Source organism: Onychomys torridus, chromosome 4 (genome assembly GCF_903995425.1).
Source record: "Onychomys torridus chromosome 4, mOncTor1.1, whole genome shotgun sequence".
Classification (NCBI taxonomy): Eukaryota; Metazoa; Chordata; class Mammalia; order Rodentia; family Cricetidae; genus Onychomys; species Onychomys torridus.
This window is the reverse complement of record NC_050446.1, coordinates 29,596,195-29,608,412: the sequence shown is the minus strand read 5'-3', so window position 1 is coordinate 29,608,412 and position 12,218 is coordinate 29,596,195. Positions and strand designations below refer to the sequence as shown.

General features: G+C 39.1%; 1 protein-coding gene across 5 annotated transcripts in view; it reads right to left on the bottom strand.

The window, feature by feature from the left end:
• The window catches only part of Rif1 (replication timing regulatory factor 1), a 59,638-nt gene that overhangs the window by 8,369 nt on the left and 39,051 nt on the right, over positions 1-12,218 (bottom strand). For all 5 annotated transcript variants that reach the window (XM_036184434.1, XM_036184433.1, XM_036184437.1 and 2 more), the window contains exons 23-30: positions 10,674-10,716; positions 9,375-9,577; positions 7,752-7,851; positions 7,016-7,135; positions 6,199-6,353; positions 5,571-5,654; positions 5,441-5,492; positions 1,591-4,986 (exon numbers count right to left, since the gene is read on the bottom strand). In XM_036184434.1, the coding sequence (XP_036040327.1) occupies positions 1,591-4,986; positions 5,441-5,492; positions 5,571-5,654; positions 6,199-6,353; positions 7,016-7,135; positions 7,752-7,851; positions 9,375-9,577; positions 10,674-10,716 (4,153 nt within the window). The remainder of the gene's footprint in view (positions 1-1,590; positions 4,987-5,440; positions 5,493-5,570; positions 5,655-6,198; positions 6,354-7,015; positions 7,136-7,751; positions 7,852-9,374; positions 9,578-10,673; positions 10,717-12,218) is intronic.

The following is a 12,218-nucleotide window of genomic DNA, read 5'->3' as shown; positions in this document are numbered from 1 at the left end:
CCCCTTGCCCCAACCCCCGAGTTGAGGACCAAACCCAGGGCAGCGCTCCACTGAGCTAAATCCCCAGTCCCTCAGAAGCAGTTTCCAATGCATCGGAAGAACAGGTGGTAAAACTAGAGCTAGGGAGGACTCCAACAGTTAAGAGTTCACCCTGCAGCTGGGCCTTTAATCCCAGCACTCAAGAAAGCAGAGGCAGGCGGATCTGAGGTCAAGGCCAGCCTGGGCTATACAAGGGGTTTCAGAATAGCCAGGACTACACAGAGAAACTATCAAAAAACTAAGACAAAAAACCAATCACTGTACTTCCAAGGTCCCAGCACCCACATCAAGCAGCTTACAACTCCCCGTAACTCAATGCCTCTGGTTTTGATAGGCACCTGCACACCTGTGCACACACCCTAATACATATACATAACTCCCAAGTATAAAAATAAATCTTTAAAAAAAATGTACTTGCTAGCCAATCACAAGACTATAATGCTACAAGACTATAACCCTACCTAGCTGAATGACAGTTCACTGTAGGGTCAGCTTGGACAACATAGAAAGGTTCTCATACCCAAGAAAAGGTAAAAATAAGTGCGTCCTTGCTGAAGGCAAAGATCAAAGCACTGTTTATATACATACATATGTATATACATTGTACAGTATCAGATCTAATTTCAAAATTAAGTTGTGAAGATCAGCATGACATCTTTTTAGAACATGTTTCACTAAGCTGAGGGCATGTTTTATGCTAAGCAGAGGTTGTATCTTTCTTTCTTTTTTTTAAATATTTATTTATTTGTTATGTATATTCTTTCTGCACTCCACTCCAGAAGACGACACCAGAGCTCATTATAGATGGTTGTGAGCCACCATGTGGGTGCTGGGAATTGAACTCAGGACCTCTGGAAGAGCAGCCGGTGCTCCTAACCTCTAAGCCATCTCTCCAGCCCCCAGGTTGTATCTTTCTTAACTATTCATTCAACACACTGTAAGAAAAAGGCCCAAGAAAGAGCTAAAGTAAAAATTACCTTGATAATCCAATTTTTATGAAACTTCATGAAAGCCTGGGAATCTCTCAGTGACAGAGTGTGTGCCACGTGCCAAACATACTCAATGCTGTGCACTGGCTCTCCCAATCTCCAAAATGAACAAAATGAAAAGGGACAGGAGAAAAGCCAGTTGGCAGCATGCTCCTCAGTTAACCCCAACACACAAAAAACTAAGGACTGGGTAGCTCAGTGGTAAAGTATATACATGTAAATATGAGGCTTAGGAGTCAGTGTCTTTAACCGGATGGCTTAGAGTGACCGAAGGCATCATGTCCAAGAATTTATAGCTTTTTTGATCAAGAGCAATCAGTGCTGCCTGGCTTCTTAAATCTGGTTCCACATACTGTATTACAGAAGAAAGATCCTAACAGGACCCACCCATTATGCCTACATGCATCAAGTTCTTGAGTGTGAGAGGCAAGACTACATGAAAGGCTTCCTCTCCTATCCTTCCCACAGCACCCATGGCAAATGACCCTAATTCCCTATCCTTTACTAGGTTTCACAGATACTCCAATCAAACATTAGATTCATTAGTCATCACCATTCCTACCTTGTTAACTGGTGATGAGATCTCATCTTCGTGGGATCTTTTAAGTCCTCTCTTTAATATGCTTGTGGATGGAGAAGCCAATGGTGACCAGACACAGCGTGCTTGCATACCACTAGGACTTTCATTTGCTGATCCAAGTGAAGGGTCCAGCTCTCTTAATTTTTCAGGAGAAACATTACCGCTTTCTGCTACCAGTTCAGAAGTCAGAGACTGTGGTAATTCCACTTTCTCTGAAGTGAGGCAAACTTCCTGCAGAACATCATTATCCACTACATTTTGGTTGTCACTCAATTTTGTCTCATCCAATTTATTAAGTTCAATGTTTGTTTCAGTTTTGTAATAAACAGAACTCATTTCAAGTGTGTCGCAAACAAAGCTCTCAGTTTTGACTCCTAGTCTTCCACCTGGAGTTTCTTCAGATGTGGAGGTGTTAACAATAGTGTCCCTATCCTCTTCCCCAGTGTCATCAACTTCCATCTTCAACTGGGCTACCACTGCTACTTTGGAACTTTCCATTTCTGTGTTCATTTCCTCACAGGAGCCGATATCAGACTGAACACCATCCTCCAGGTCTGCTCTTATGGAACCAGATTGAACACCATCCTCCAGGTCCGATCTTGCAGAACCGGACTGAACACCATCCTCCAGGTCCGCTCTTGTGGAACCGGATTGAATACCATCCTCCAGGTCCACTCTTATGGAATCAGACTGAACACCAGCCTCCAGGTCCGCTCTTGTGGAACCGGATTGAACACCATCCTCCAGGTCCGCTCTTATGGAATCAGACTGAACACCAGCCTCCAGGTCCGCTCTTGTGGAACCAGACTGAACACCATCCTCCAGGTCCACTCTGGCGGGATGCTCCTTCTTGACACTCTTGCTTACAGGTGTGGCATGATCACAAAGACTCAGAGCAGAATTCAAGCCCTCAGTGGCTGCTCTTTCACCATTCACTTTGGCTGTGACTGCTTCAAATTCACCTTTCTCATTCTCTTCCTCTGTTGCCACATCTGCAGAAATATCCAGGTGGGCACTCTTTGCAGAGAAGGCCGCTCCAAGCGTGTCATTTCCTCCATCTAACTCCATAGCTTCAACACCCTCTGAGCTGGGTCCGGTTACTACTCTGCATGCCTTCCCTACATCTTCAACGTCAAATTCTCTTCTCAGAACAGCATCTGGACTTTCTACTTTGTTATCTAAAGAAGATTCCTGAGAAATGTCCTTGGAATCACTTAAGCATGGGTCTTCAGCAGTCAATTTTTCATTACTTGGCTCTTGGATTTCAGATACTATTTCACTAGAATCTGTATCATCATGAGATTTTTCTTTCATACTTACTATTTCAGATGGGAGAAATTTTTTTCTATCTTCTTCCAATCCAGTTTCAGACTTAACTAAATCACCAGTAGTATCAGTCTCTTCTTTAAGACCCAAAAGAACATTCATACTAGGATGTTCATCTACCAGCTTTGTTTCAGTGTGTTCATTACCTTCACAAGTTTCAGGTGCTTGCTTATCGGCTGTCTTTGTCTCCATGCTCTTTATAGCACAACTCTCTGTGTTCTTTAACCCAAGAAATGACTTTTCCTGGGACTGTGATTTTTCCCCACAGCAGTCACAACTCTTCGACCTCCTGATTCTTCTGCTTCTCTTGTGTTGGCATTCAACTGCTTGGGCCCATTTCTCAGAAGGCACAGAAATGTCTGCTGTCTCCATTTTGGAGCGTTCTCCCCCACTGCTATCAGTATCTCCTTTATGTAATCTCTTAGTGGCATTCCTAGTCCTGAGATTTGATTCAGGCACAGGTGGACTTGCCAGTGAGTCATCAACACATTTGCGAGTCTTGCTTGTGTCCTCCTCGCCTGGAACTGGTGTATCAGTGACTTGCAGTGAATCTGAAGGACCAGCAGACTCCTTAAGGGTTACCCTATTGGTACTTTCTTCACAGAGCTGAGCCACTGCATATGCAGGAGCTTCAGGAACTGCCTGACCACCATGCATCTCACGTGCAGTTTTTATACATTCCTCTTCGACCAGTTTTTCTTCTTGTTCTTCAATGTCAACACTGTCATTGTTTTTATTTTTCCATTTCCCAGATCGTTTCTTTCTAGAAACTTCTTCCTTTGCCTCAGAACTATCAGTTTCTGATAGTTCTGATAGTAACCCCTGAGATGCTCTTCTTGTTTGGTAACGTGTACGTCCTCTCAAAGGTTTCTCAGATGACTTTTCTGCATTGTCCTGTGTACTACCTTCCTCAGAACCAGTGTTCTCATGGTCTCGTTTTCTTTTATTTTGGTCAATTTCAGCATTAGCACTGGGTTCCTCTAAAGTTTTCTCATGTAAACTATTTCCTTTTTCGGTTAAATTTTCCTGTATAGGTGACTCAGCAGTTAGTTTTTGCCTGGGCAACTTGTCATCTTTTATATGCAATGGACTCTTGGCAACCGTTTTTTCTTCTTCCTTCCGTCTTTCCTTTTTTTGTTGACCACTATCCTTATCTTGGCTGTCACTGGAAGACTCCACGGTTTCTGGACGTCGCCTTGAAGACCGTCTGAGGGCTTTTGGATTTGGAGCTAGTACAGCTTGACTTTCTTCATTTACTATTTGATCTGGTGGAGCTGCGACCGGAGGTGTATTTTCTTTAGATTCCATATTAATGCATACGTTTTTCTCTTCTGTAGTTGAGTCCTCCAATGAAGCATTTTCTACTGTTGGTTTAGGATTTCTATCTTCATGCTCTAGGGTAGCTCCAGAAGGATGATCGTGATTTGACAGACATTCTGTTTGACTGAGCAAATCAGGAGGGTTGTTTACTAATAATGCACGTTCCTCCTGTTCAGATCTCAGTGAAGGCTTAGACTTTTTATTAGTTGACTGCTCAACTTTACTCCATCTCCGTCCTGACTTTTTACCTCCATTCACAAGTTTTTCTGAGTCAGATTTTGAGTGAGTCACTTCTTTTTTCCTTCCTTTTGGGAGCATATCAGTTTTAGCTGTATTTTCCTGGTTATTTCTCACTGTAACAGTAGATGACATGCTATTCAAAGGGGATGGGCTAAAAGGTCTATTTTCTGAACCATCATATTTCTCCAAAGTAATAAAGGTTTGTCTCCGACTTGTAGGCTGTGAAGGAGTTCCAGAAACAGTGGCATTAGAAACCGAACTATTGCTGACCACCAGTGAACTTTCTGTACCAGATGAATATTCAGCTGGCATTATCTTTGATGAAATTAACATGTGTTTTGTAGCATCAGTACCAGTGCTCAGTGTTTCTGAATTGGTTTCAGCAACAGAACCCGAGTCATTTGGTAAAGAAGCCTTTTCAGGATGTTCATCCACACCACAGTTTTTCATGGCATCTTGAGAGATGAAAATGGCACTCTCCATTTGTTCCTCCTACACAAAACATACAAATTACATAGTAAAACATTATTTTGCTAGGAAATTTAAAAAATAATACTGTGGTAATCAAGATTTTCTTGGGAAACTTATGTATAAACTCTGGCAATTCAAGACACTAACTTTCAAATTACTGTAAATATTCCAAAAGGATCAGCAAAGAACTGTCAATGTGCTTTAAACTGATGGTGTTCAGTTAAAGCCACACCTGAGGCCAAGACCGGTGGGAGACAGAGGCAGGAGATTAAGAGGAAGCACAGCTCCTCAGGAAATCGAGGCCACTCTGAACTAAACAAAATCTGAACTAAACACGATCTTAATCCCTTACTTCAGAAGTCACTTACGATGTATTTTAAATACACATTTATGTACAATTCAGTTAGAAGATTGTTAAAACAACCTTACAATTTACTATAATTTAAAAACACTCAAATATCTATACTGCTTATACCTTATTTATCTTGGCATCTTCTTTTGGTTTTTCAGTTAAAGTGAGGCTTTCCCTAAGATAAAAAATTGTACAAATTAGATTATTTTTATTTATATAAATAAGAAACTAGTCATAAGAGTATTGTACTTACATAGATTCTTCTTGACTAAACTGAGCAGAAAATAAGGTATCTTGTGAAACATCCAGATTATTATACAAGGCAGGAATATCACACCTAGGGAGAAAAAAAATCTTATATATAATTCCAAAAACTTAGTGATATTCCCATCATCAAAAGTTTAGTCCCAGGTCTCAGGAGGCAGAGGCAGGCAGATCTCTGTGAGTTTGAGGCCAGCCTGGTCTACAAAGCAAGTTCCAGGAAAGGCTGCAAAGCTACACAGAGAAACCCTGTCTCAGGGAAGAAAAAAAAGAGTTAAAAGTTGGAATTCTATGAAAGTGTATTTAATGAATCATATAAAAGCTTATGTTTCCTATGAAATTACCTTTTTCTCCAATAAACACATACCCAGTAAAAGAAAGCTTAGAAACACTGGGCAAATTATCGGTGAGATGAAAACATTATTAAATGCTATCAGGTATAGTCCCATCATCTGTCACTAAAATTTAGGATACCCAGGGTAGCTTTAGCCCAGTGGTAGAGTACTTGCCTCCCATAGTCAATGTCCTTAGTAAGATTTCCAAGGCCAGGCATGATGACACATTATTATCCTAGTTCTCACAACAAACTACATAGAGCTCAAGATAAAAAGCCCACAAACCGTTTTGTCTTGAGTACTTCTTTCTGGTGCTCAGTCAGAATCCTTGCCTTTCCCTCTTTTCCTTGTGGAGGTATGAACACAAAGTCAGTAGACTTTTCCTCTTCCAAAAGCTTATTACCACTCTTTAATTTTGGAGACGAAGATTCTAATTTCAGCTGTAGGTTATTAAAAAGTAAATGAGCTTCCAAATTATTTCTAATTCTCCTATGTTTTCTAACATTCTGGTATTATTTTTCCATACTGATTAGGAAGTTTGAAACACACACACCACCTTCTCATCTGAAGATAATAAGGTCTATTTCAGGTTGGACCGAACTTATGATTCTGTCTCAGTCTCAACCTACTAACTGTTAGGATTACAAGCACATAAATAACAATGTAACATTCACGGTCAGAATTAAATGGCCTTCACTTTCTCCTACCTCTAATATTAAGATAAATAGTAGTAAGCCTGTTAGGGGGCAAGTCTATATGGAGTTAGATACACACATGTTTTACCTAGGCAGCAGAAAGTTCTAATCAAAGCATAAATTACTGCCATGCACTCTACTTAGCTGTTCATTCATCCTTTCAGCTCTCCTCAGGAAAGCTGCCCAGGTTAACTATATGCAATACTGAGAATTTGCGATTACTAAGAAGAAATCACTCCAGCCTCTACACACAATCACAGCCGACCTTCTCTTCACTATCATTCCACCACAAACCCAAAATCTGTTTGGACTTCCATAGCTCTTTCCTCCAAGTAAGAGTTTTGTGTTCCTAAACTAGCTAGCTAGCATTATTTAAAATCCCAGTAAATATACTTCTGAAAACATACTTTGGTCGACAGCTTTGTATTTTCTTTTTTATCCTTTGTCTGTGCCAAAATTGAATCTCTTTTTCCACTTGATTTTCTTTCCATGCCACTTATCTTGACATTTAATTGTGAATTTTCTGTCTATTAAGATAAAAATGAACACATTAACTATATGTCTATTTGCTTCTTTATGATTATTCATTTTAAATGGTACAGTTTGACTATACAAATCTACTGGAAACAAAGAAAAGATACTGTGCAAAAAAACTTATCTCCTTCTACAGTCAGACTTACAGCCTTTACTTTTGTGAATTCTGAAAACAAAACTTACAAATTACTAGACTCAAATGCTTACACATCAGTCTTAAAATCTAGAAAAAAAATATAACATTCCAGAATAAAGGTTAATAAATAAACCCCATGTAGGATGGAGAACATAAATGTATTCAGCATTTTTCTCTTACACCAGGATGTACAATTTTGATATGCTAAATTAAGCTGAATAGTAATAAGCTCTTTTTTCTGCTGAGAATCTTTTAGACAAAACAAACAAACAAACAAACAAAAAAACCCATAGTAAGCCACTGTATTTTTTTCTTCTGACTCTAAACAAAAGTTTACACTTGTTCCTGAATGGAAAGCTTCATGTGGGATGAGGAAACGGTGGTGTTATTGAATTCTTTCTTGTTCAAGTTCTGATTATTGCTGTTTACTTATACTAAACTATACTCAAATTTAAGTTAAAAAAACAACTTACTGCATCAGAATATGGACCACTGGATTCATCCATCATTTCAACATTTTCCAAACCAGGCAACAGAAGCAAAAGTTTTTGTTTGGCTTGACTTAATATTGGTCTTAAAAAAAAAAAAAAAAGTACAATAGATAATGAGTAAAATACACTAGTAAATGTTAACAATATTACTTTAATTATGAGACAGGTTCTCATGAATCCCAGGTTGGCCTTGAACTTGTGATTTAGCTCTATGACCTTGAACTTCTACAGCCATCACATCCAGTTTATGCTGTGATGGCAATAAAGTCCAGGGTTTCAGGTATGCTAAGTTAACATTCTACCAACTATGGCACTAAACATTCTACCAATTATGGCACTAATCCTATTTATAATTGTTTCTTACTTACACAAACACAACATTGGAGAAAAAAGAAAACATTCAGATTTTCTTTCTCTATACTTTAACAGCATCCCCAAACTTCCTAACTGTCAAGCAAAGCATAGTAGGCTTTGTGCTTGTAATTACAGCACACTTGAAGGTGAGACACATCACCAAGTGTTCACGGTCAAGCTATGCTACAAGTGTGAACTTGTCTCAAAATAAACTCAAAACCTTTAAAAAAAAAAAAAAAAAAAAAAGACTCATAGGGGTGGGGAGTGGAGTGATGGCTTAATGGTTAAGAGCACTGGTGCTGCCAGGTAGTGGTGGCACACCCTTTAATCTCAGCACTCAGGAGGCAGAGGCAGGTGGATCTCTGTGAGTTCAAGGCCAGCCCGGTCTACTGAGCGAGTTCCAGGACACCCAGAGGTACAGAGAAACTCTGTTTTCAAAAAAAAAAAAAAAAGAGCACTGGTACTCTTCCAGAGGACCCAGGTTCAATCCCCAGCACCCACATGGTGTCTCACAACCACCCCTAGCTCCAGTTCCAGGGAATCCAGGAACCTCTTCTGGCCTCCAAAAACTACCACCAAGCATGCACATGGTATACAGATATATATGTAGGTAAAATACTCATACACATTTAAAAAAAACATTATTATTTTTTCAAACGTTATTAGGAATTAGTAAGCGGCTCAGCAGTTAAGACCCCTGACTGCTCTTCCAAAGGACCTGGCAGCCCAGTCTAATCTAGTTCAATAAAGACAATGAATGACCTCTGGCCTCCACAAGGACCAGACTTTGAAGTGGTGCACAAACCCACATATAAGGAAAACACTTATTCATATAAATAATTTTTTCTCAATTTGTTTTTAGGATATGCTAGATGTTGTGGCATATGCCTTTAATCCCAGCACTCAGGAGGCACAGGCAAGTGAATCTCTGAGTTTGAGACCAGCCCCATCTACATAATGAGTTCCAGGATAGCCAGGGTTATGTAGCGATCTTTTCTCAAAAAAGAAGAGAAAAAAGTTAAATATTACCACCCATGTCTGGCTTTATTAATAAACTTCAATCCTCTGCCCTTGTTTAAGTATTTTTCTGGTGTAATAATGGTTCCCCAAAATCTGAAGTCTAACAGCAGTCAACCCAAGTCTAATTGCTACTACATAGCCTGATGGTAAAATTAAACAATAGAACCCAAATACAGCTTTACATGATCATAATGGGGCAAGCAGCTACAGGAAGTTGTGATGCTAACATACTTTAATTCCTCAGGATAAACCAGAGCTGTCGCTTTAGCAAATGTAGCATTCCACAACAGAGCACTCTGTTTCTGAATCTGTTTATTCTTGTGAAGAAATACTATGCACAGAAGTGGAGAAAGTTGTCCAAGAAGTTCACTGTCGTAGACTCCAGGGTAGTTGCACTGTAGACAAGCAATGATTTCTCCTAATAGCTTTTCTAACTAGGAAAGAGCGGAAGAAGCAAAAAGTATACTAAACACAAATTTATAGAACATGTTACTATTTCAATTTTTAAAATCTGGACCATCTTAGTATGCATCTATTTATTTATTTGTTTGTTTGTTTATTTATTTAACGTGTGGTGGTCCATCTTAGTATGCACCTATTTATTTATTCATTCATTTATTTATTTAGCGTGCGGTGGTGTATTGCCTGCCTGTATGTCTGTGAAAGTATCAGATCTTAGAGTAACAGACAGTTTTGAGTTGGCATATGGGAGTTGAACCTGGGTCTTCTGGAAGAGCAATCAGTGCTCTCAACCTCTGAGCCTTCTCTCCAGCCCAAAATCTGGCCCATCTTTAAGCAACTCCATAGTCATCATAACTATACACTGTTCTTTATAAATGAACAAACTATCAGGTAAATTTACTTTGAGTACTAATATTGTAATTTAATTTGAAGTTAATTCTCGTTAACAGGAAAAATGTTTTATTAATTGTAATGGCCATTAATAACTCTACACAATTTATCAAAAAATATTACAGTCAACAATCCTCACATTAAAAGGGATAAGACCCAAGAATTACGTGAATTTAAAATAGTAGTAAATTCTAATGAAAAAACTCAGCTACCTCAGAATATATCCATACCTTCTTGTTTTATGACCATTACAAATGAAGCAATGGGGCTGGGGGCTCAGTAGCTGACAGCACTTGCTGTTCTTCACTTCCCAGCACCCGAACTGCCTGTGACTCTAACTCCAGGGGATCTGACCTCTTTCAGACCTCCAAGGTAGCATAACTTATACATAATCATACACATATGCACATAAATTTAAAAAAAATTGTAATGCAGTCAGATGACAAGGAGTGAAGGCACTTGCCATTAAGGCTGATGGGCATGATTTCGGTCCCTGGAACCTACAGTGTAGGAGAAAACCAACTCCTGCACGTGTCCTCTGACTCATGCACACCAAACATATATATAAATGGAAAATACTAATAATAACCACTTAAGATCAATTATGTTTAAGAAAAATAACTGCAAAAACCATAAGCTGTCCTCAATAAGTATATTTTATGGACAGTATTTACTTACCTTGTTGTTCAGACTATTATACACTTTAGGAACTTCATCAAGCCTGGAAAGACAGATGTAAAACTGTTACCATTTATATTTTAAGATGCCATCACTGTACTAGTTAGTTATAAAGCTAAGCCTCAAAGAGAACAGAGCCATACAAACAAAAGGAGAAACATTCACAGTAATGTAAAATATTCCAAGAATAAGAAAAGATTGCCAAATATCAAGCAAGCTGTAATCATATAAACACTTGAATGACTCTTGCCTAGAACAGACTTGGAGTGCTCATGGTAACTCTGGTCCATCTCCTGTCTTTGTGCAGGGGTAGGACTGGCCCCGGGGCCTTTGCGTACGTTAGTCAGTGCTTACTATTTCACCAGATCCCTACACAATACACACAATTTTTTTAAGTGTAGGCAGGTACCTGTGGAGGCCAGGGAAGAGGCAGAGGTCAGAAGAGGAAAGGATCACTTGAAGCTGAGGGTACTAGCAGTTTAAGCCTCCCCAAGGTGGAGGCTGAGAGCTAAACTCCAGCCCTCTAGAAGAGCAGCAAACACTCTTAACTGCTGAGCCATCGCTCTGGCTCCTTCCTGTACATTTTTAATAAAATAATGACTTTAAAAAAAATCTGGGGTTTAAAAAAAATCAGTGGTAGAGCGCTTGCCTAGCAAGCCCAAGGCCCTGAGTTCAGTCCTCAGCTCCAGCAATAAATAAATGAATGAATGAATGAAAGAAAGAATCAATCAATCAATCAATCAATCAATCAATCAATCTGTGGCCAGGTGGTGATGATACACACCTTTAATCCCAACACTTTGGAGGCAGAGGCAGGCAAATCTCTGTGAATTCGAGGCCAGCCTGTCTACACAGTGAATTCCAGGACAATGAGAACTACATAAAGAGACCTTGCCTCAAAAACAACAACAACAAAAAACCAAAAACAAAACAAAGAACCTTGCTCAACAGACATCATGATCAATACAAACAATGGTACATGGACAAATAATGCTTCAATGCATCTTGACAGAAAAAGCTGGATAAAGAACCACAGGAATTCAAGGGTCAGAAACTGGGTTAAGAGTTTAAGAAAATGAGATTTCCATGTATACATGAATACAGTATATTCAATTGCATAATATCAAATCAAATAGATCTGTATTATAATACAATTAATAAGCATGTTTCTTTGTATAAACAATTACAAAAATCACATGCAAAACTGAAAAGTGCAAGGGAAGGGAAAAAAGTCAAATGGAATAGTAGTTCTAAGTCCCATCTCCAACTTCTACATTCTAGAGTATATACAGATCTATTCTAGAACACCATCCAGGACAATAAAGCTGAGAGGAAAGCAAAAGTTACTAATTATATTTAAATTACACATATTAGGGCTGAGAAGATAGATAGGCTCAGTTGGTGCTTGTCATACAAACATGAGGACATGAGTCTGGATCCCCAGAACCTGAATACAACGCCAGATAAGAGGACACACAGACTTGAACTAAAGAGGATATCCTGGTGTTTCCTACAGTCTGCAGCTGGAATTGGGGAGCTCAAAGT